Source organism: Schistocerca nitens, chromosome 2 (assembly GCF_023898315.1).
Source record: "Schistocerca nitens isolate TAMUIC-IGC-003100 chromosome 2, iqSchNite1.1, whole genome shotgun sequence".
NCBI classification, from domain to species: Eukaryota; Metazoa; Arthropoda; class Insecta; order Orthoptera; family Acrididae; genus Schistocerca; species Schistocerca nitens.
Window position 1 is genome coordinate 672294393 of NC_064615.1, and position 20623 is coordinate 672315015.

Sequence of the window (20623 nt, forward strand, 5' to 3'; positions counted from 1 at the left end):
TGGATGGACGTGTACGGGTATGGAGACAACCTCATGAATCCATGGACCCTGCATGTCAGCAGGGGACTGTTCAAGCTGGTGGAGGCTCTATAATGGTGTGGAGCTTGCGCAGTTGGAGTGATATGGGACCCTTGATAGTCTAGATATGACTGACAGATGAGACGTACATGAGCTGGCGACCAAACTCCCCAGACATAAACATTATTGAGCATATCTGGGATGCCTTGCAACATGCTGTTCAGAAGAGATCTCCACCTCCTCATACTCTTATGGACAGCCCTGCAGGATTCGTGGCATCAATTCCCTCCAGCACTACTTCAGATTTTAGTCAAGTCATGCCACATCATGTTGCGGCACTTTATTGGCTCTTCAGTGTAAAACCAAACCAATCTTACTTCAAACACTTATTTCTGATTTACACTGATTTTGCAAAATCCACCAGTGCAGCCTTTAATTATAGCTGAAAATTCAAATTACTGACAAAATTTATTTCTGGAAACAAAACATTTTAAAAAATTATTTTCAGCAGTTTTTCCTCTTTTCTAAACTGATCTTTCCTATGCCATATGAAAAGCAGAGGGAAATGTGGAGTACTGCATGCCACATATTATTGACAAATTTGGAGACATTATTTGTTAGTTACATCAAATTTGTCCAGAACTGAAAGACCACAGAAGAAATGAAACACTTATGCTTATGAAAAAAATGATGATGATTATTTACGGTGGAGGGTGCTACACAGCAACATCATCAGTGCCCTTCCATTAAAGATATACCAAAGAATGTGGTGAAAACTTATGGAAAAAGGTCAATAAAACAGAAAACAAAATTTCATCCCCCCACGAGCCACATCAGTGAGTTCATTCCCCAGAATCTCCATGTGCCCTGGAACCCAGCAGTAAATGATTTCCTCGTCTTCCCTTTGCAAGACAAGGAGTGTGTCCTGCACTTGTTACATCATCCGATCTGCTGGGCACATCTGTCCAATAGTGAGAAGGGCACTTTGAGAATTTGAACAGATGAGAAATTTCTTGTCATGATGCCATTGCATCTGCTCCATTGCCCTAAGGACAGCCAACAATTCTGTGTAATAAACTGAACACTGCTCTTGGAGCCCCATCCTGAGGTCGATGTTGGGAACACGACAGAACAACCAAGAAAATCTCCCTGCTTAGAACCATCTAGATAGACAGTAATAAAATCTGGGTGGCAACAAAGTCTCGTTAAATTTAATTTTAAAAATATAGTTTGGGGTACAATGCTTATGCTCTACTACACCCAAGGCTTTGGATCTTAATGACCCACCTCCCAACTGTAATAACTCAAGGCTCTCCCTTGAATGCAAGTAAGGCCCAGATACTTCAACTTCTGCTTAAATGTGACAGCGGTGTGCGCCAGTTTTGCAATGGGTCAGACAGTGGGAACGATTAAAGGCGACACAAACTGTTTTCTCCAAAAAGAATTTAAAACCTGTGGTATAATACCATTCATCCAACCACCTGATTATCAGTTGCAATTGCTGAGTAGCCACTGCAAGGCCAGAGACTGCACAAAAGCTGGAGAAGTTATCCACAAACATGAAACATAGTATGGGACGCTGCACTGTGGACATAATACTGTTTATTGACACTTAAAATACTCTCATTTTCCAGCTTAAAACCGCAGACAGCACATACCCCAACCTCGTAAGCAAAATATTTGTCGGAGAGAAAAGATCGTATGAAGGTGGGTAGCCGTCCATGGAATCCCCACTGATAGAGCTGTGAGAAAATATTATGGCTCCACTTAGTGTCATAGGCCTTTTCCAAATCAAAGAAAACACAGAGTGATACCTCCTGAACGCACACTGGGAGCGACTGAGTAGGGACCTCGTTTCAATAACCCACACTAGGCGCCAATTGACCACATGGTAAAGTGTCATTCCTATGCAGCTTGTCCGGCTAAAACTACTACGACTTTCGGAGTCTGTCCTGTCCTTCCCTGGTTCTAAAATTGGGATTAAAATAGATTCTTTCCATGATATATGAAAAAGACCACAAATGTGCAAATGCCACACTCCCTTTTTATTCTTTCCCCAACTCAAACTAGTGGTTGAAAGGCACCTAGCTCTCCAAAATCCCAATACATCCGTATCCCTCACTGAAGTTCACACATCTGCCACCATTCTTTCCTCTTCATTGTGCTTCCCCAAATGTAAACTGACTGCTGCCAACAGCCAGTGTTTCTCCAGCCAATGAGGCGAGAATTCATTGTGTATGTCAACCCTATAAAACTACTTATTTCACCAATTATTTAAGAGTGCAGATATAAAACATTAAAAGGACTTGGATATTGTGGGTGGCCTTTTTTTCTTTTTTATTTTCCGTGGGAATAAGCAGTTTCTTCTGATTTCAAAAAATATATGGTTGATTTACATTTGAACTTTTGGTTTTATCTAACATCTGCCTGGAACAATTTAGAGAACTCACAGAAAACCTAAATCTAAACAGCCAGGCACGGATTTGAACCATTCTCTTGCAGAATGCAAGTCTAGTGTGCTAACCACTGCGCAACCTTGCTTGGTTCTGGTCTTGAAGGCACACCCCCCTTTTCAATTCAGTAATGATGCACATGGAGATCAGTAATGAGGAACAGGTTCCCTGTAGTGTAAGGCTATGTGAGGTAATCTATTTGAAGAAATGTAAGTTAACAGTGTACACACTATTAAAAATTATGATTAGCCTCACAATGAACAAGAGTGGGGAAGAAACCAGCTGTGACTTCATTTAAGCAGTAATCTCAAGTAATTTAAGGAATGGATGGAAGCTTCCATCAAGCTGGCCATACAGGGATTTGAATTCCATTCTTTCCAAATACAAGACCATTGAAAGCTACACCATCTCTCATTGCTTATTTGAGGTTAGGTGAGTAATCGACATTTTCTACATCTAATAACACATACTGATATATGACGTAATTAAATATGACGCACAAGGAAAAAAGATAAAATATATCATGCAGCCCAGTCAAGTCCCTAGCTACTGCTATCTCTGTCTGGTATCTTATTTTTGTGGAATATTATATTACATTAATAGGAAATGTTGAAGTGTGATTTACACCCAAATGTTAGTCAACAAGAACACAATTTCAGTAGCTCAGTGAAATATTCTTGCACCTTCCAGTTGAGTTTATTCCAGCAGACACACTACTGTGCAGTCTCATGTTACAAGAATGCATATAACAGTTAATCTCTTTCTGCCTTTTGTTCTGCCATTGCCTATAACCTTTCCCTTCTGCAGCTCTGAATCCTCCATCAGATTTTCTAGTTCTTTTCTCCAAAATATGTAAGCACACTCCTTTGTTTGCCTAAAGTTTGGTCACATACACAATGCCAGTTATTTCTTCCCCATTAGCTTCCAGCTTTAAATCAGTCCTCTCTCATACACCCAAATCAAATGATTTTAATCACACTATTTGCATCTGCAGCTTATATTTTACAAGCACTCTCTCCCTTCCACTTCCATTTTTACAGATATGAGGGATTTTGCATACTTTACAAATACATACCACAAACCAGAAAGTTACATAATTTACATTTAATGTAAAAGTATCTATACAACAAAGATGAACAAGAATTATTTCCATTTTTTATTTTACTTCTAACACAAATGCATTCAACTAATTTTGACTGAAACTTCATTTAGAAAGTATGCCACTGAATATAATAAAAATAAGTGACAGAATATAACTTATCTTTTCCAAATACTGTAGTAAAAGTTTCCTTAGACATCATGACTAAAATTACACGAATCCCCCAAGTTTCATTACAATCTCAGTCAAAACTGGGATCTCCTCATGAAATTTTTAAGTTCTTTGCTGATAACCCAGCATTACTGTCCACATGACACAAATTAATAACTGGGAGCTGACAATGCTAAGTAATTATAATTAACTTGTTCAGTTGATAATTATTTTTCTGGACCACCTTTATCTTACAGTTTGTTGGTCTACTAACTTTTTCAAGTCACTGTCAGAATTTCTCATCAGCCAAGCGTAAAGATAGAATTTCTTATTCATAGTTTTACTGCCCAAGGCATTACTGAATAGCAATATTATGTTTCAACATTTCATTGCTGAAGCACGCAAGCCTGAGAATTAGTGATGTTTCTGTAAGACAGTACTTTTTTTTCCTGTTGAAGAGGAAAAAAACTGTTAAGTACAAAATGACAAAGTATACTTCTTTCCCTGTATAATATAGTTTTAAGATAAAACTCAGCCTTTGAAAATTAAAACAATGTATAAACTCACTTTATCCAACATAGCAGGATATATATACTTTCCAAATAAAACAGTTTTAAAGAGTAAAAAGAGTAGATAGCCTCATCCTCAACATATAAACTAAACTTAAAGATAAAATGCAAGTTAAAAAAAAAAGTTCTTCTGCAACATTCTTCCACAACTTTGGTCATTATGTAGTTCTGCTTTATCATGTCTAGGATATTTTGTATATTTTAATGTACGAATAAAATTGGCTTAATTACATAAAAGGAAAAATAACTGCACTAACTAGAAAATATCTGTGGAAAATACAAATAGTTCCATAATCTGTAACGACACACAAAAGTAGAACACAGTTTAATTAATATTCTCTGATAATTAACACAATTATGAGACTAGATCATATACTACATCTTTAAGTAGGAAATATAAAAGTATATGCATTACATTTATGCAAATACATTCAGAAATAAAATAATTTTGTATGTAAACTATGACACAAACATCCACTAACATAAGCTTCACCACATATTTTTTAAAACTGGTCTACAACTGGCAATAGTTGTCAAGCATACTTTATTAGAAATTGATGTTCTAAACAAATGCCCAACAGAAGTACTTAATTTAAGGAAACACATTTAAAACTAAAAGGATGTATACCAAATGAACTTAGCATACATGTATATGAATACGTTTTATCTTTACTTCACTCCACCTACAAAAATAACGTAAGAATCATTCTTATAGACCAATATTGCAGAAGATTACATTTACTTTTCTCCGCATTTTTCAGAATCATTTTAACTCAGAAGGTGCACAATAAATCTCGTAGGACAGTAGACAGACAGATGTGTAATAACGAACACTCAACACTCACACACTTTCTGTGCAGTTCCACTGTTCAGTTAATTGTAAAAGGACACATGTGGAGAGTAATCCTTTGGAACACTGATGCCTGTAGTTATGTAATGACTCAAAATATTACATAAACAGTATGAGGAACAACAGTTTCACTAATCTGGAGTGCTCCATTTACACTTGGTGTTTTTCATTCTACAACATTCATCTTGAACCCAGGTACATCAAGTTGAATTTACACTTTGGTACCTGCAATTAAGTTGGAAGAACGTTTTCTGAAGAGGAAACTCCACCCTGAAAAGCAAATTTTTCTAGTGAGTACTCTGTTAAATCCAATGCATAGTTACAGCAGCAGCTCCCCAGTAACTTATTTTTAATACGTGTAGGTTACTAGGATTATTTTTCGTGATTAGTTCTCATGAAATAACAATTAATTTAATAAAAATATGTATCTTGTAAGAGTTATTCATAAAGAGAAAAAAGAAACAACGAACAGGAGGTTATAAATAGCAAACAGAAAGGTAGATGATCATGTGGAGGGGGGGGGGGGGGATAAATAAAAATAAAAAAAAATTAATAATAATAATTATAATAATAATTTAATAAGTGGTGAATGTGAACTCTAAAATCAACACAGAAACTAAAAAAACTTAACAACAAATGTACAATTAGAGTTTTTACTACACTATTTTGTATTCCCAAGTCTTATCCTTAAGCAAACACACTCTACACCCCATGGAGTACAATTCTTACGTACTTTCTATGGATTACACTAGTCCTGTATAAATATTGTAAATTACCCAGATATTACTTCTACTGAAACAGATACAACCCTTTTAAACGCACTGCGTACTGGGTGAAGCTAACAATTTTCTAACTTATTAAGTGTACAGAGAGATCTAAATTTTCTTAAAGATGTTCTATCAATAATTAAACCACTGGAAATTATTGACATAGTATACGGAAACAAAAAAAAAAAAAGTTAAACAAGAATCTTCTGATAAAATCATGTGTACAACTAACACACTGTAAAGGCAAGCATGCGAAAATTGCTTCCATCTGTACAAATGTACTCTTAAGTGTTATATTTACCTCTTTTAAAACCTGGTTATATACTTATGATAGTGAATGAAATTGTTGAACTTATGTGGTGATGATAACAAAAACAACAATAATAATAAAATCTTTAATTACTCTGGTACAGGTATACACATTGAGAACAAACCTTTTTGACATCACGTTTGTCACTGCTCTCCCCTTTTGGAACACATACAGATTATAAAGAACTGAAAGAGAGAGAGAGAGAGAGAGAGAGAGAGAGAGAGAGAGAGAGAGAGAGAGAGAGTTCAGTTCATATGATTCCTCTCCATTCTTATATTTTTCACACATTTCCTTTTTTTATCGTTCTAATTTATTCCTTCTGCAGTACAATAAACTCATCTAGATTAGACACTTTTTTCTCTTATTTTTTACACTACTTCACAGACAAAGTGATTTGCATTTTCATGGAAAACAATATCTTATAGCTCACAACTAAGGGATTGTTTCCTGTATTTTCTCTGTATTAACATCCATGGTCACTTAGGGAAACACATTTTAAGCACCAGCTGATTCAAACCAGTACTTGGTGTTAAGTCGAACTCCATGTTAGAAGTACATGTAAATGAACATTCACACACATTCTGGCTGATATTGGCATCCTTACTGGATTAATTAATTTATTTTTTAATTTCTTTGCAAGGAATTGTAGGATTGGAAAATTTGGACTTAACACACTTGTTAATGACATATATTACATATGTTCATGCTCATGAATGTAATAGAAAGTATTTAACTAATTCCCAGTCATAAAATAATATTTTGGTAATTCCTGAAGGTCGAATTTCAAAAATGGAAATCTGTACCCTGAAACAGAAACCAGATGTTCTAAAATGATTTTTCCTTTCTCCACATTAAACACAGCATATTTACTCTATGCCTTCCCCCTTTCATGGTCTCCTACAGTAGTTCGTGGAATTCTATACTTCTTTGCAGCATTTGTAACCGATAACGCATTTGACTTTAGCAAAATCTGGATATTTAGAAGACATGACTGCCATCTACTGCACAACACGGAAGAATGACAACACAAGAATACAAATCGCAGCAATAAAACAATGGTCTTTGCGACAGACCAAAATTGCCTTGTCACTTCTACTCGACTCTGTACCGAAATATTATTTCAACTTACAACACATTTCAGTAACATGGGAAAAATATTTTATCTTCATAGCCGCCTTGCAAAGTCAAAAGGGAGATCTCATCAGTTAGCAGTGACAACTAGTAGGTAATTGTGTTGGCATAAACATGTGAATTTAGAAAGTGTACACAGTGGTCAAATTTAGACCCCTAGGTCAGTTCTAGTGTATTTAAAGTTACCCTGGATGACACAAAATAATGCCAGAGGTGACTGTAACATTAAATACATGAATGAGGAAAAAGGGGCAGAAATAACATAACAATAGCATTAACAGATCGGATCATGAACTTGTTGGATTAGTACTGTGATAATTACTCTCATCCTCAAAGAAGTTATGTATTATTTTTCTTCTTCTACAATTTATTTGCTAATAGCCTCTTCCAATTTGTTTCTTCCATACTGCTTCCTCAGTGCAATCCCTATGAAAACTTTTATGATTTACAGGTTCCTGTTGTACTTTCTAACAAAGAGTTACAGTTCTACAGTAACTGTCAATGTGGTACAAGACAATGCAGGAGCCCAAGGTTAGAAATACTTATCAGTCTTTCAACTTTTGTATGTACTTTACCTTGAACTCGGGTCGACAGTTGTCATGAACATATTAAATGACTCATGTTACTACCAACTGTTAGTTTTTAGTTTGTCACACTATTGCAGAATTTCAATCTTAGGTCATTTTCAAGTACTACAGTGTATACTGTACATCCGTTAGCTGTTTGGCAATCAAAAATCTGCTAAGGCAAAAGCTGCCATATTGGTCTGCTACACACCACTTAACATGGTACTTCTGAGGGCAGACATCATACATATAATTAAAACAGTACAAAAAAGCTTTAACTGTAATGTATAATTTTTTAATTTTACATATATGAGATCTGGACTCAGAAATAATAGACTAAGTGGCTTACTTCATATACAACGCGCACAACAAACAAGTGTGGCAATATTTTTGCCATCGCAGATATATGATGAATTAGCAGCCAATGAATGTATGCATGTACTTGAAAATGTCTTAAGGCAAAATTGTGAATAGTGCAAAACTAAACTAAAAATTAACAGCTAGTAGCAAGATGGAGTCACTTAAGAAATATTTTGTGTTACATTCATTTCAGGCTCTTCTTTTTTGTAAAATCATAGTTAACACCTTTACCTACACTATTGGTGCTTGTTAACCTCAAGCAAATATACAGATAGCAGGTTCAAGATATTTTATATTCTTATTTTCTGTAGTGAGACAAATTAACCAGTAATCAGCATACCATGAGAACTAAAGCAGTTACATTTCTGAGAACTATCAGGGTAATCTAAACTTTCAAACTGGAAGCTGCACAGTTAATCAGCATATTTACATTATCAATACAAAACAGTTAGCAGATTCACAACTGTGTGTCTACTGCCATTTTTTCATGGTTTCTAGATTCGTCCATGATCATTAATTTCTAATTTTGTTTAATAATCTCGCAACTAGCCACAACATTACCAATTTTTCTTATGCTCAGTGTCATATCATTTTGGTCTCAGAGCCCCCCCCCCCCCCTCCCCCCAACTAGTATTTGGATTTACTTTCAACGATTTACAATACTATATAAAATTTCTAAAGAAAATTTTGTTTCTCACAATTTTGGATTCAGGTTCTAACACAGATTATTTATAAGCATCGTGTAAGAAATTACCTAATGAATGTTTGTCCAATGTGAAAAGAAATATACAGTTCGTATAACTAGCTAAACAAATTGGAAAAAAAAAGAGAGAGAGAGACTTAACGAGTGATGTTTCGCATGATAAGTGACAACGATTCAGTGAGCTATCATCAGACATTCATGTGCAGCAGGGGAAACGTTCAAAAATATAAACACCTTTCATTTGTTGGCAGCAGCATATTAACAACGACTTTAGTACGTAATGCAGTCTGGGTTTAGTGCTCTTTCTGCTACCATCTTAGTGCAGCTTGTGGTCACACATTTTTCTAAACCTGTTTTCACACAGTGTTCTTTTGTGTGCAAAATTATTTAATAGATTTCATAGAAATGTCCCCAAAGATAGATCCACAAGAAGATGACCATAAGAGAATGAAAATGACCTTAGAAATGAGACGTAAAATCATTTAAAAATGCGAATGTGATGCGAGCTTTGCTGAATTAGCACTCACACCCAATCGGTCTACATCAACTGCTTGCACTATCCTCAAGAGCAAAGACAAGACTAAGGAGATAGATGCTTCAAAGGGAATGACAAGATCACCTATACAATCGTTTTATATTAAGGACAATGTCAAAAGGTTGCTCCCTATATGGATAAAGGAAAAGCAACTACAGGGTGACACTATTAATGAGAACATTTGTAAGAAGGCGAGAAAGATTTTTGTCGATCTCATTAAGACGTTGCCAGGATCATCAGCGGCAAAGAAGTATTTAAGGTAAGTCATGGGAGGTTCGAGAAGTTTGAGAGAAGAACCAGCATCCACAGCATTGTGAGCCACGGCGAAGCAGCCAGCTCCAACACAAAGACAGCAGAGAACTTCATCAGCAACTTCAATATGCTATTATATTCTCAGGGTTATCTGCCACAACAGGTTTTTAATTGTGAAGAGACGGGTGTATTCTGGAAAAAGGTGCCGAAGCATACCTTCATAACAACAGAGGAGAATGCACTGTCTGGTCACAAGCCAATGAAACACATCTCACACTCCCCTTCTGCGCCAAAGCAATTGGTGACTTGAAAATTAAACTGCTGCCTGTTTATCATTCAGAAACTCAACAAGCCTTCAAGAAGTGTAAAGTCCAGAACAGCAGGTCAAATGTGATCTGGAGGTCCAACAACAAGGCTTAGGTGAGACGTGATCTTTATTTACACACTCTTTGAGATTGCTTTGAGTTGACTGAAGCTACCAATCTCACTCTCAGAGAGTTTTCGAAATAGAACTTCAACATCGCTGCCTTCGAAGATTGTCGAAAAGGTGTGGGAAGGGTTTACCAACAAAACTCTGACTTCTGCTTGGAAGAAGCTTTGGACGGAGTATGTTGTCGAATGTGGCTATGAGGCATTTGAGTTAGTACCTGTGGAGCCTATAGTAAACGAGATTGTCTCTTTGGCCAGTAGCACGGGACTAGAAGTGGATATCAACGATATTGATGAGCTTGTGGAAGCTCACAGCCACGACCACCGAAGAGCTTATGGAGTTGCAAACGTTTTCACAGCAGGAAGCTGTGGATAGGAGTTCTAGGAGGTGGTGGAGGAGGAGCACATATCATCAACAGCAACCTTCTGGCACAATAAGAGAAATGCTGAAAGCATGGGAATTGGTTGTATCTTACACTGAAAATCATCACCCCCAATAAAGCAATGGTTATGCGCACTACAAATTTATTTGATGGTAATGCTGCGTGCCATTTTCTCCAAGTGTTGAAGTGTTGGTAGAAACAAATGGCCACAGAAAGCTTCCCAATATAAAAGAATTAATTACGTATCATCAATAATAAAGTACATAATACTGTATGTCTGATTTTCTTTGAATAAATGGCATGTATAAAACTTTTTCTCCACGGAACGCATTATCGTATTTTACATTAATTTATATGGGATAAATTGTTTCACTTAACAAGTGTTTCACACTATGAATAAGATTCTGGAATGAATTATGCTCACTATACGAAAGTTCAACTGTACTTTGTTCTAGGATGATGCACTCTTTGTATTACCTTGATGAAGAGGAGGCTAAGAAACACAGTTTAAACAGCTGAAAGAGGCAAGTGCACTTGATCACTTTACAGGACAACCTAAAATCTAAAAGTGTCACTTAAGGAAAACCAAGAGTGTTTTTCTTTGAACTACAAGAAGAAGATAATGTTACAAATCATTTAACAGTGTAGTTTGCATTTTGGATGTTGTCCTGTACGAATATGAGCTACTTCTTCATCTTATTAAATTAAAAGACTGATTCTACACCAAAATGTTTTATTATGTGTGGTCCTGTTAACACTGGTATTCCTTGGCCTTTCTATGACTTACATAAAGTCTCCATGAGGCAGTTTTAATCATCATACAACATCATAATATTTCTGCATTTGGTAAAATTTTAAGTATACGAAAAATTTTAAGTGCCTGAAAAAAGGTACAGTTTCTTACAAACTGCATCCCTATGCTGCAGCATTTTTAAGAAAAGGAAAATATCACTGATTAATCAGCAAAGACAATGAAATGCAGGCTGAGAAGATAAGACTGTCTGACTCGTAGGTTTCACTGGAGAACTTTCATTTGTGCATGCAACTAACAGTATTTCACAAAAACAATTTCTGCTAGGCCAAGTGGAAAGTGATACAGTAAATCAGCTGAAAGCATAAGCTCCTTCCTAACTTACATGGCTGAGACGTACTACAATGACCATCACATTGGGACTCTAGTGTTAACTTACATGTAATTTAAGTTTAAAAAATAAGTGTAATTTCAATATGCATTGGTAAAGTAAATGAAAGCTATTTTTATTAATTTCCAAATACCTTAATTTCTGACTATTGCTGTAAATAGAAACTAATAAATACCATCTTTCTATTACTTAAAAATTATCACCGGTACAGATACACTGGAATATAAACAATACTGACTATTTTGTTCCTGTCAAATGCATCTGATACAATTTGGCCTGTTAATATTCTGTTCCTTATCTTGCAACATAATATAGGAGGTATGAAGAATATGTACAACTATCACACTTGCACAAAAAACACAAAGAAAAAGATGACTGGAAATTCCATTAACAAACAACAGCACCATTTAAAATAATAACATAGTGATCATAAATAAGTTCCAGCTGGTATTAACTGATAACACTTTGATCTGCTGCAGATTATGTACTCATTTTATTGAATTAACACTCACATATTTACAAGTTGTTCTTGTAGCCGTTTCTCTTCATCTTCTGCAGGATATGAGGAAAATATTAATGAAATGAAAATAAAGTTGGGTGTCATACAACATTCACTCATAAAAATTACAATTTCACAGGGAACTTTGTGAGAATGACCAGTTCATCATGATCAGCACATAGTGTCCATTGCATGTTGTGTTCACTAAGTCTTCAGACCCATAATTACAGTCCTTATTACTCTTTTTACCAACACACTTCAGATTTCAGTCTGCTTTTACAAACTTTCAGTATTTACAGTGCAACAGGTATATATCTTTAAAAAAAATCAGAAATCTTGAGTAACAGTCTTTCATTCTGCGTAATTCCATCATCACTAAAATATGAGTTTCTATTTTATACCATGCATCCTCATGCCTCCATCCCAGTGCAATCATCTCCCCTTGCTTGTAATCTAAAAGATGAAAATAAAGACAAATTACTTCTACTTGCAATATAAATAATCAGCACTAATAAAGATTGTATACTAACAAAACTGCTAAGGTATTACTACATGATGCTTGAACTGCACAGGAAGCTACCATTTAATAGAAGGAAGAAAGTAGCATACACACATTCTCTTTCAGTGATCTAACGGATAAATGTTTTTAAATTTTATTGTACCAGCATATTGTACATCCCCCATGCTAAAATTTTTACTTGAATTTATTACAAATGAGGATACTTTAAAATTAAATGTCTACAATTGTATGCAAAGTAAAGAATCAATACATAATTATCAATGCAATATTCAAAGTAGGAGAAAAACTATACTGAATTTAAGTGACAAAAGACTCTCAAAACAGTCTTATTGAAGTACAACAACACTTGAAGTACCTTCCTTCTGTCCAGTACTACTTTACTCAGCTTTCTGTAACATATATCAGTAGAGAAAGGTGGGTGGGTGGGGGGGAACAGAGAGAGAGAGAGAGAGAGAGAGAGAGAGGGGGGGGGGGGGTCACATGACAGCAGAGAGCTGAAAAAGTGGGGGAAGAAAGCAGCAACCCTTCCACATAGCTGAGCCATACAAAAAGTTACTGCAGACAATATTCAGGTAGGTTTATCTGGCTACAGTTGCCACCTAAGAATGGTAATGGTTGGGTTAGCAGGAGAGCACTTACTGCACTCTCAAAATCTCATTGGCTGCCATTACTTGATGGATGTGGATGTACAAAATGGTTCAAAACTAAACCATCTTCCAACATGGCTCTCTCTCTCTCTCTCTCTCTCTCTCTCACACACACACACACACACAACACACACACAAACAAAATGGGCCTGGAACCTTTCCTCCAGTTTTCAAGGTACTGGCTACATACATGCAATGCAACTACTCCCATAACACGTTTGCCACGGCTTTTCAGTTAATGGACTGAGTTTGCCTTCTGTCAAACAAATCTATAGGAAATGTTTCTACTGTTGTTCCTCTCAGGTAAAAAGAATATTCTTAACCAAAGTATCACTACAAAGAATGGAGCTGTTTGACATTTCACATGACTGGGATAGTGCCATTCTCTGTATTTGCCAGAGGATTGCAGGATGGGCAGGCAGTGTGACAACAGCACAACATTAAATTCTAAGGTATGATCCTACTGAATAAGGTAGGGTCATGCCTTCGTTCAGACCATGAATGACTTCATATAGCCAATTTAATGTGGTTTCTGTCAGTATGTGCAATACAAATGTCTGTCCTCTAATAGCGAAAATTAAATATTTTACATAAGGTGTAATCTAATTTTGAAATAAATGCGGTACCAAATTTCCCACATGTACTCAAATCTTCTCAATTTTTGTGCAGTCAAATACTAATATGCCCAAGTGAGCCTTATCTTTCAGCTATGAAGCAAAAAGAAGCTGCAGAGCTAGAGTGTGTGGAAAAAATGAAATTCACAGTATTACTCCATATTTAAACAGCGGAAAGTTAGACTTTTTCACGTGATGGTTGCTTAGCAACAGAGTCACAGAAGTGGTCAAACTGACCATTCTGAAATTTTATGATCTTTACTTCTTTTCAACAGCAACTGCACTGTAGAAATTACAGACCCGTAAATACAATACCAAAAAAATTAATACACCTAAAAATGATGCTGTGCTGGGAGACAGTAGATGGTCTGATAATGATTTCAACATCACCTGAAAATAGATAGCGTAGCACCATAGCTACCACCAGAGCACCACTAACCCTACCCTTTAATGGGGAATGGTCACATCCAAAAGGCTCAGTGTGGAGCAAACGTGTGAAGAATGCAGGCAACCATGGTATGGAGATCAACTCGTGATTCCTACACCCAAATGGGTAGAGTCTGAATGGGGTCAAACTGTGGCCTTCCGAATAGCAGGATGATCCTTTCACAGAATTGCCAAGATGTTGGAAGTATTGCACCAGTTGCGCAACAATGCTGGTATCAGTGACCATTTTAAGATTCTCATACCTGTAGATGAGGTTCTGGATGCCCATCAGGATCATCAATTGTAAGGGCAGCACTGGCAGATTGTTCAGCTACGACGGCACAGATAAAAGGGCTTGTGAGCGCAAATGGGTCAACACGAACTGTTGGGAACCAGTTATTAGCAGTGAGGCTACAGGCACGTACACCTCTAATCCATCTTCCACTCACACTACAGCATCAATGTACATGGGTTGGCTGGTGCCATCAGAGGATCACTTAGGAAATTGAATGGCACGCCATGGTCTTCAGTGATTAAAGCAGATTCTACCTGCATGCAAGTGATGGTCACTTGCGCATATGATACTGGCTTGGTGAGCACTGTCTTGTTGAGTGCATTCACACCACACAAGACACACTGGCCCCGTCACAGGCCATATGGTCACCATCTGTACGATCAACTGGATGCCAGAGTCAGTGCCCGCCTTGCAGCTCACTGATGATGTTTTTGTTTGTGGGGCGCTCAATTGCGTGGTCATCATCAGTATCCGTACAAATTCCCAAACTGTAGACAGTCCAATCTAGCTACTTTCAGGAACAGGGTGTATACGTGGGGAGAAAATAATAATAATAATAATAATAATCCCAGATTTTTCCCGGTTGAAAATACACTTTCTCTCAGGTGAAAATACACTTTTTACTTGTCACTTATTTTTCCTCAGCACTGTAAAACTTATCAATCCTTTGAATGTTTATGGTTTTATACACTGACGTAGAATTTCCCGGCAGTTTAGAAAACGAAACTCAGGGGAAAAAAAAACACGTTTTGGAAAGGTCTTTGATGTGCAGCAACATGTACGCTGCATATTTTCGTGTTACAAAGGCATAAACTCTAATTCAACCAAACACCGGAAGTTACTTGCCAAAGCATTGAAACTGAGATTGCGACGCGCTTTTGTAAGTCAGTCACAGTTCATGTCACGTGATTTCGCCAGCTGATGACAGTGTAGGACACGTGATGTAGCCTGCCAATGGCAAGTTAACTCTTAAGTAGCGCTAACTCACAAATAAGAAAAGTTAATGGTTTAAATTACAAGAAAAGCAAAGGTTTCACATATAATATCGGTCTCTAAGATTAACAAGCTGCAAGAGAAGCTAAGCTTATAAATACAATGTTGATCTTTTTTGCACACGTTACACTTTAAGATACATAACACAAATGTGCCAGTAAAATTTTTAATAACAACGTAAATGTCTGATCTTCTGGGCTCGAAATTCTTCTAGATGGTCGTCCTCAAAGAGTTGATGTTTAAATGAGAAACAAACACTTTGTGATCTAAGAAATTCATCGTACATTCTTGCACATAGTTCATATTGCGTAAAAGGAAATTTACTTTGAAAGTAACACTTTTCAAAACACCATTCGCAATATTTTCCTGCAACCTGTTAGAAATAGGTTCGTTTCAGCAATTGCCAGAGAACGCCAGGTAACAGGTGTCACCATGCTTGCGCAACTACGATGATGCAGGAAGCCCGTATGTTCATTTGAGTAAGACATTAAAAGATCTTGAATTATGTCATATAAGAAACAAGACATTAGAGGACACTTCAAGAGCATTGGAATTTCGTGAACCATACTGATATGCATAATTCAGCTTTAAGTCCACATTCGTATGTCCAAATTCGGATGTAAATTTTCTTGGAGTACCAGTACTGTATTCTCATATTTGGTTCTTTATTATGGCATAATGCCATACAAGCTATAAGATAGAAAATGTGCATTTGAAATGCAGCGAACAGTTGAAACTAGCTAACAGTCTGAAATTAAACACTTCATTTCAAATAAATTGACTGCCTCAGCGGAGAAGATTAACAAAAGGCAAATCTCTTCAGCAAACCAACAAAAATAACTTCGTTGTTCTGCAAGGCAATTAATGCTTTACTGTCAAAAAGGTGGAAATAAAATGTGGAACTAATGAGATATTTTAGCCTTCCATAATTATGAAAACGTATTTTAATTCATTTGTTAGCTCCCAGCCACAGAAATCTGTTATTTTTTTTTTTTTTTCATTTAATGAGAGAACAATAAATAAAGAGGAAACAGCAAAATCACTAAACGTAAACACGGGTCATGTGGAGAAGTCACCTCCCCACAACAACTCAGATTGCTCTGTGCATCAGCCCCGGAACTACGATATTTCCGAACCGGGGCAGTACTAGATAGTGGCGCCCAGCCACGTATCTGTAGCCAGAAGTGGGAGAATGTACTACTCATATGCGACTCAACTGCGCATGCACAAGAGCCCGACTGAAACTGCTCAAATGAATCACAGTTGTCACTTCATGCTCATCGGAAGCTATTTGTAGTTAGGAAGCACTGCGTAGTCTTCCTAAAGCCGTTTACACACTTTGCTGTTGGCAGATGCTTGTATGAGCACTCTGTTTTGTTGTTGTATATGGCACATTTCCTTTGCAACTTAAGTTTTATTTTCAGAGTATTGGTTCTTATCATTCAAAATCATAATTATTTAACCGAAAACTAAAACAATGAAAAATTCCCGGAATTCTAAAAAATCCCTGGGTTGTTCCTGGTTTTCTCTCGGGTCGTATACACCCTGATGAATATGATGACAACACAATCATTCAGTCCTCAGGTAGAGAAAATCCCCAACCTGTCTGGGAATCTAACCCGAAACCCTGTGATCCAGACGTAGCGACGCTAGCCACTAGACCACAAGTTGCGGATGCAGCTCATTGAAGCTACATCACATACTAAAATGGGTGTTTCAGAATGGGTTGATACCTGGTACCTCAGAACTGCTTTGGCTATTAATCTGTAACTGTAATCATTTCATGTACTCCATATGCACAATTGCAACAATAAATCTTGAGTGAATTGGAAACCCCTACAAGGAGGTACTAATTTTTTCCTAGCAGTGTACATTAATTTCTCATTACTTAACATCTTAAACTGCCACTGTGATAATTTTGACTGCTCAACTTTTCTTTACACATCTACACTGCCCACGTGAACTACAAATGCTCAATTGTATTTCTAGTGACTGAATGATACTGCAATGTGTGCTAAAGATTCTGAGTTGATTATTGCACACCACTAATTCTGAATGCTTGGCTGTGTGCAAGTCATAATACAGATATTGGAAACAGTTTGCTGTAGTGTCAGGCAACGGAGAAATTGAATAACAGAACAGAGAGTTACAGAGCAAGAGTCCAAAGACAGTCAAACCAAGAGACAACAGAAACTGAACCCTAGAAGGTGCTGAATCAACTGCAACTTTGTGATGCACCCACAGAAGTTACGGCATGACTGATACAGCAGCAATATGACCTCATCCATTAAAACCCATATATCATTCAGGAAGGCCAGTGATATCTGCTATACGAGAGGAAGACAGGGAGTAAGAGGCATTAGGAATCCAGAAAAGAGAGAAAAAATGGGTGACTTTAGGTCACACCTTGAAGACACCATTAAGACTGAAAGACCAAAATGTTCTACACCAAGAGGAAGGATGAATGCCACTCCCGAAGCACTGTGACATCTTCGTTGGTGTTTATAGCTGAAAAATTCTATAACATATACAGTGTGAACCAGAAATTAAAAAAAACAAAAATTTCAGACACTGGTCAGGAATATTTCAAAGGATTCGTGATCTACAGTGAATTTTTACAGAATAACTATTTTATTTGATTTCTTACCACATAGCGGAGATGCTGAGTAACAGATAGGCAAAACAAAACACTGTTACAAATAAACTTTCGGCCAGCAACGCCTTTGTAAAAACACACACACACACACACACACACACACACACACACACACACACACACACACACAACACAACTCTCATACACGACTGCAGTCTGGCAAACTGAAGCCACACAGCGAGCAACAGCACTGGTGCATTATGGGACTGGTGACTGGGTGGGGGTAAGGAGGATGTTGGGGCAGGAAGGGGTAGGGATAGAGGGTAGGCCGGGGAGCGTGCAGGGACAAGGTGCAGAGAGGGTTGGGCAGCTATGTGCAGTCGGGAGGTTGGACGAAGGGCAGGGGAGAGGTGGGGAAGGGCTAGTGGAAAAGGAGAGAAGTAAAAAAGACTGGGTGCAGTGGTAGAATGAGGGCTGTGTAATGCTGGAATGGGAATACGGAAGGAGTTGAATGGGTGAGGACATGACTAATGAAGTTTGAGGCCAGGAGGGTTTTGGGAACGTAGGATATTTTGCAGGGAAAGTTCACACCTGCGCAATTCAGAAAAACTGGTGTTGGTGGGAAGAATCCATATAGCACAGGCTGTGAAGCAGTCATTGAAATGAAGGATGTCATGTTGGGCAGCGTGCTCTGTAACTTGTTTCTTTGCCACAGTTTTTTGGTGGCCATTCATGCAGACAGACAGCTTGTTGGTTGTCATGCCCACATAGAATACAGCACAGTGGTTGCAGCTTAGCTTGTAAATCACATGATTGGTTTCACAGGTAGCCCTGCCCTTTGATGAGATAGATGATGTTTGTCACTGGACTGTAGGTTGTGGTGGGAGCATGTATTGGACATGCCTTGCATCTAGGTCTATTACAGGGATACGAGCCATGAGGCAAAGAGGTTGGGAGCAGGAGTTGTGTAGGGATGGATGATGATATTGTGTAGGTTTCGATGGGTGTCAAAATTCCACTGTTGGAGGGGAGGGGGGGGGGAGGAGGAGGAGGCAGGACATTTCTCATTTCAGGGCACAAAAAGAAGTAGTCGAAACCTGGGTGGAGAATGTAATTCAAATGTTCCAGTCTTGGGTGGTATTGAGTTACGAGGGGAATGCTCCTCTGTGGTCAGACTGTGGGCCTTTGGGAGGTGGTGGGAGACAGGAAAGATGAAGACAAAAGAGATTTGTTTTTGTACAAGGTTGGGAGGATAATTACAGTCTGTTAAGGCTTCAGTGAGACCCTAGGTATATTTCAAGAGGGACCGCTCATCACTGCAGATGCGATAACCACAGGTGGCTAGGCATTATGGAAGGTACTTCTTGGTATGGACTGGGTGGCAGCTGTCGAAGTGGACATATTGCTGGCGATTAGTAGGCTTGATATGGACAGAGGTACTGATGTAGCCATCTTGGTGGAGGTCAACATCTAGGAAGGTGGCTTGTTGGGTTGAGTAGGACCAGGTGAAGCAAATGGAGGAGAAGCTGTTGAGGTTCTGGAGGAATGTGGATAGGGTGTCCTCACCTTCGATCCAGATCGCGTCATCAATGAGTCTGAAGCAAGAGAGGGCTTTATCGTTCTGGGTGTTTAGGAAGGATTCCTCTGGTCTGTCCATGAATATGTTGGCATAGGATGGTGCAATGCGGGTGCCCATACTCATACCTCCTAATTTGCTTGTTGGTAATGCCTTCCAAGGAGAAGTAATTGTGGGTGAGTATATAGTTGGTCATGGTGACTAGGAAGGAGGTAGTTGGTTTGAAATCTGTCAGGCATTGGGAAAGGTATTGTTCAATAGTGGTAAGTCCATGAACATTATGGATGTTAGTGTAATGGGAGGTGGCATCAATAGTGACGTGGAGGGCACCGTGTGGTCAAGGGACAGGAACTGTGGAGAGTCAGTGGAGGAAATGGTTGGTACCTTTTATATACGAGGATAGGTTCCGGGTAATAGGCTGAAGTGTTGGTCTACGAGAGCAGAGATTCTCTCAGTGGGGCTAGAGTAACTGGCCACAATGGGGCGTCCAGGGTGGTTGGGTTTTTTTGGACTTTAGGAAGCATGTAGAAAGTGAGAGTGCGAGGAGTTCAAAAATGGCTCTGAGCACTATGGGACTTAACATCTATGGTCATCAGTCCCCTAGAACTACTTAAACCTAACTAACCGAAGGACATCACATAACACCCAGTCATCACGAGGCAGAGAAAATCCCTGACCCCGCCAGGAATCAAACCCGGAAGAGTGCGAGGAGTGATAGGGATGAGCAGAAAGAGATAGAC

General features: G+C 38.0%; 1 protein-coding gene across 5 annotated transcripts in view; it reads right to left on the reverse strand.

Annotated features, from left to right (window-relative positions):
• Positions 1–5320: 5320 nt before the first annotated feature.
• LOC126236789 (nascent polypeptide-associated complex subunit alpha, muscle-specific form) overlaps positions 5321–20623 on the reverse strand; it is a 153062-nt gene continuing 137759 nt past the window's right edge. For 3 of the 5 annotated variants that reach the window (XM_049946371.1, XM_049946373.1, XM_049946374.1), the window contains exon 11: positions 5321–5409. In XM_049946371.1, the coding sequence (XP_049802328.1) occupies positions 5371–5409 (39 nt within the window). In that variant the 3' untranslated portion in view covers positions 5321–5370. Of the gene's footprint in view, positions 5410–12191; positions 12670–20623 lie in introns of those variants that run through there. The other 2 variants (XR_007544984.1, XM_049946372.1) reach the window with 2 other exon arrangements.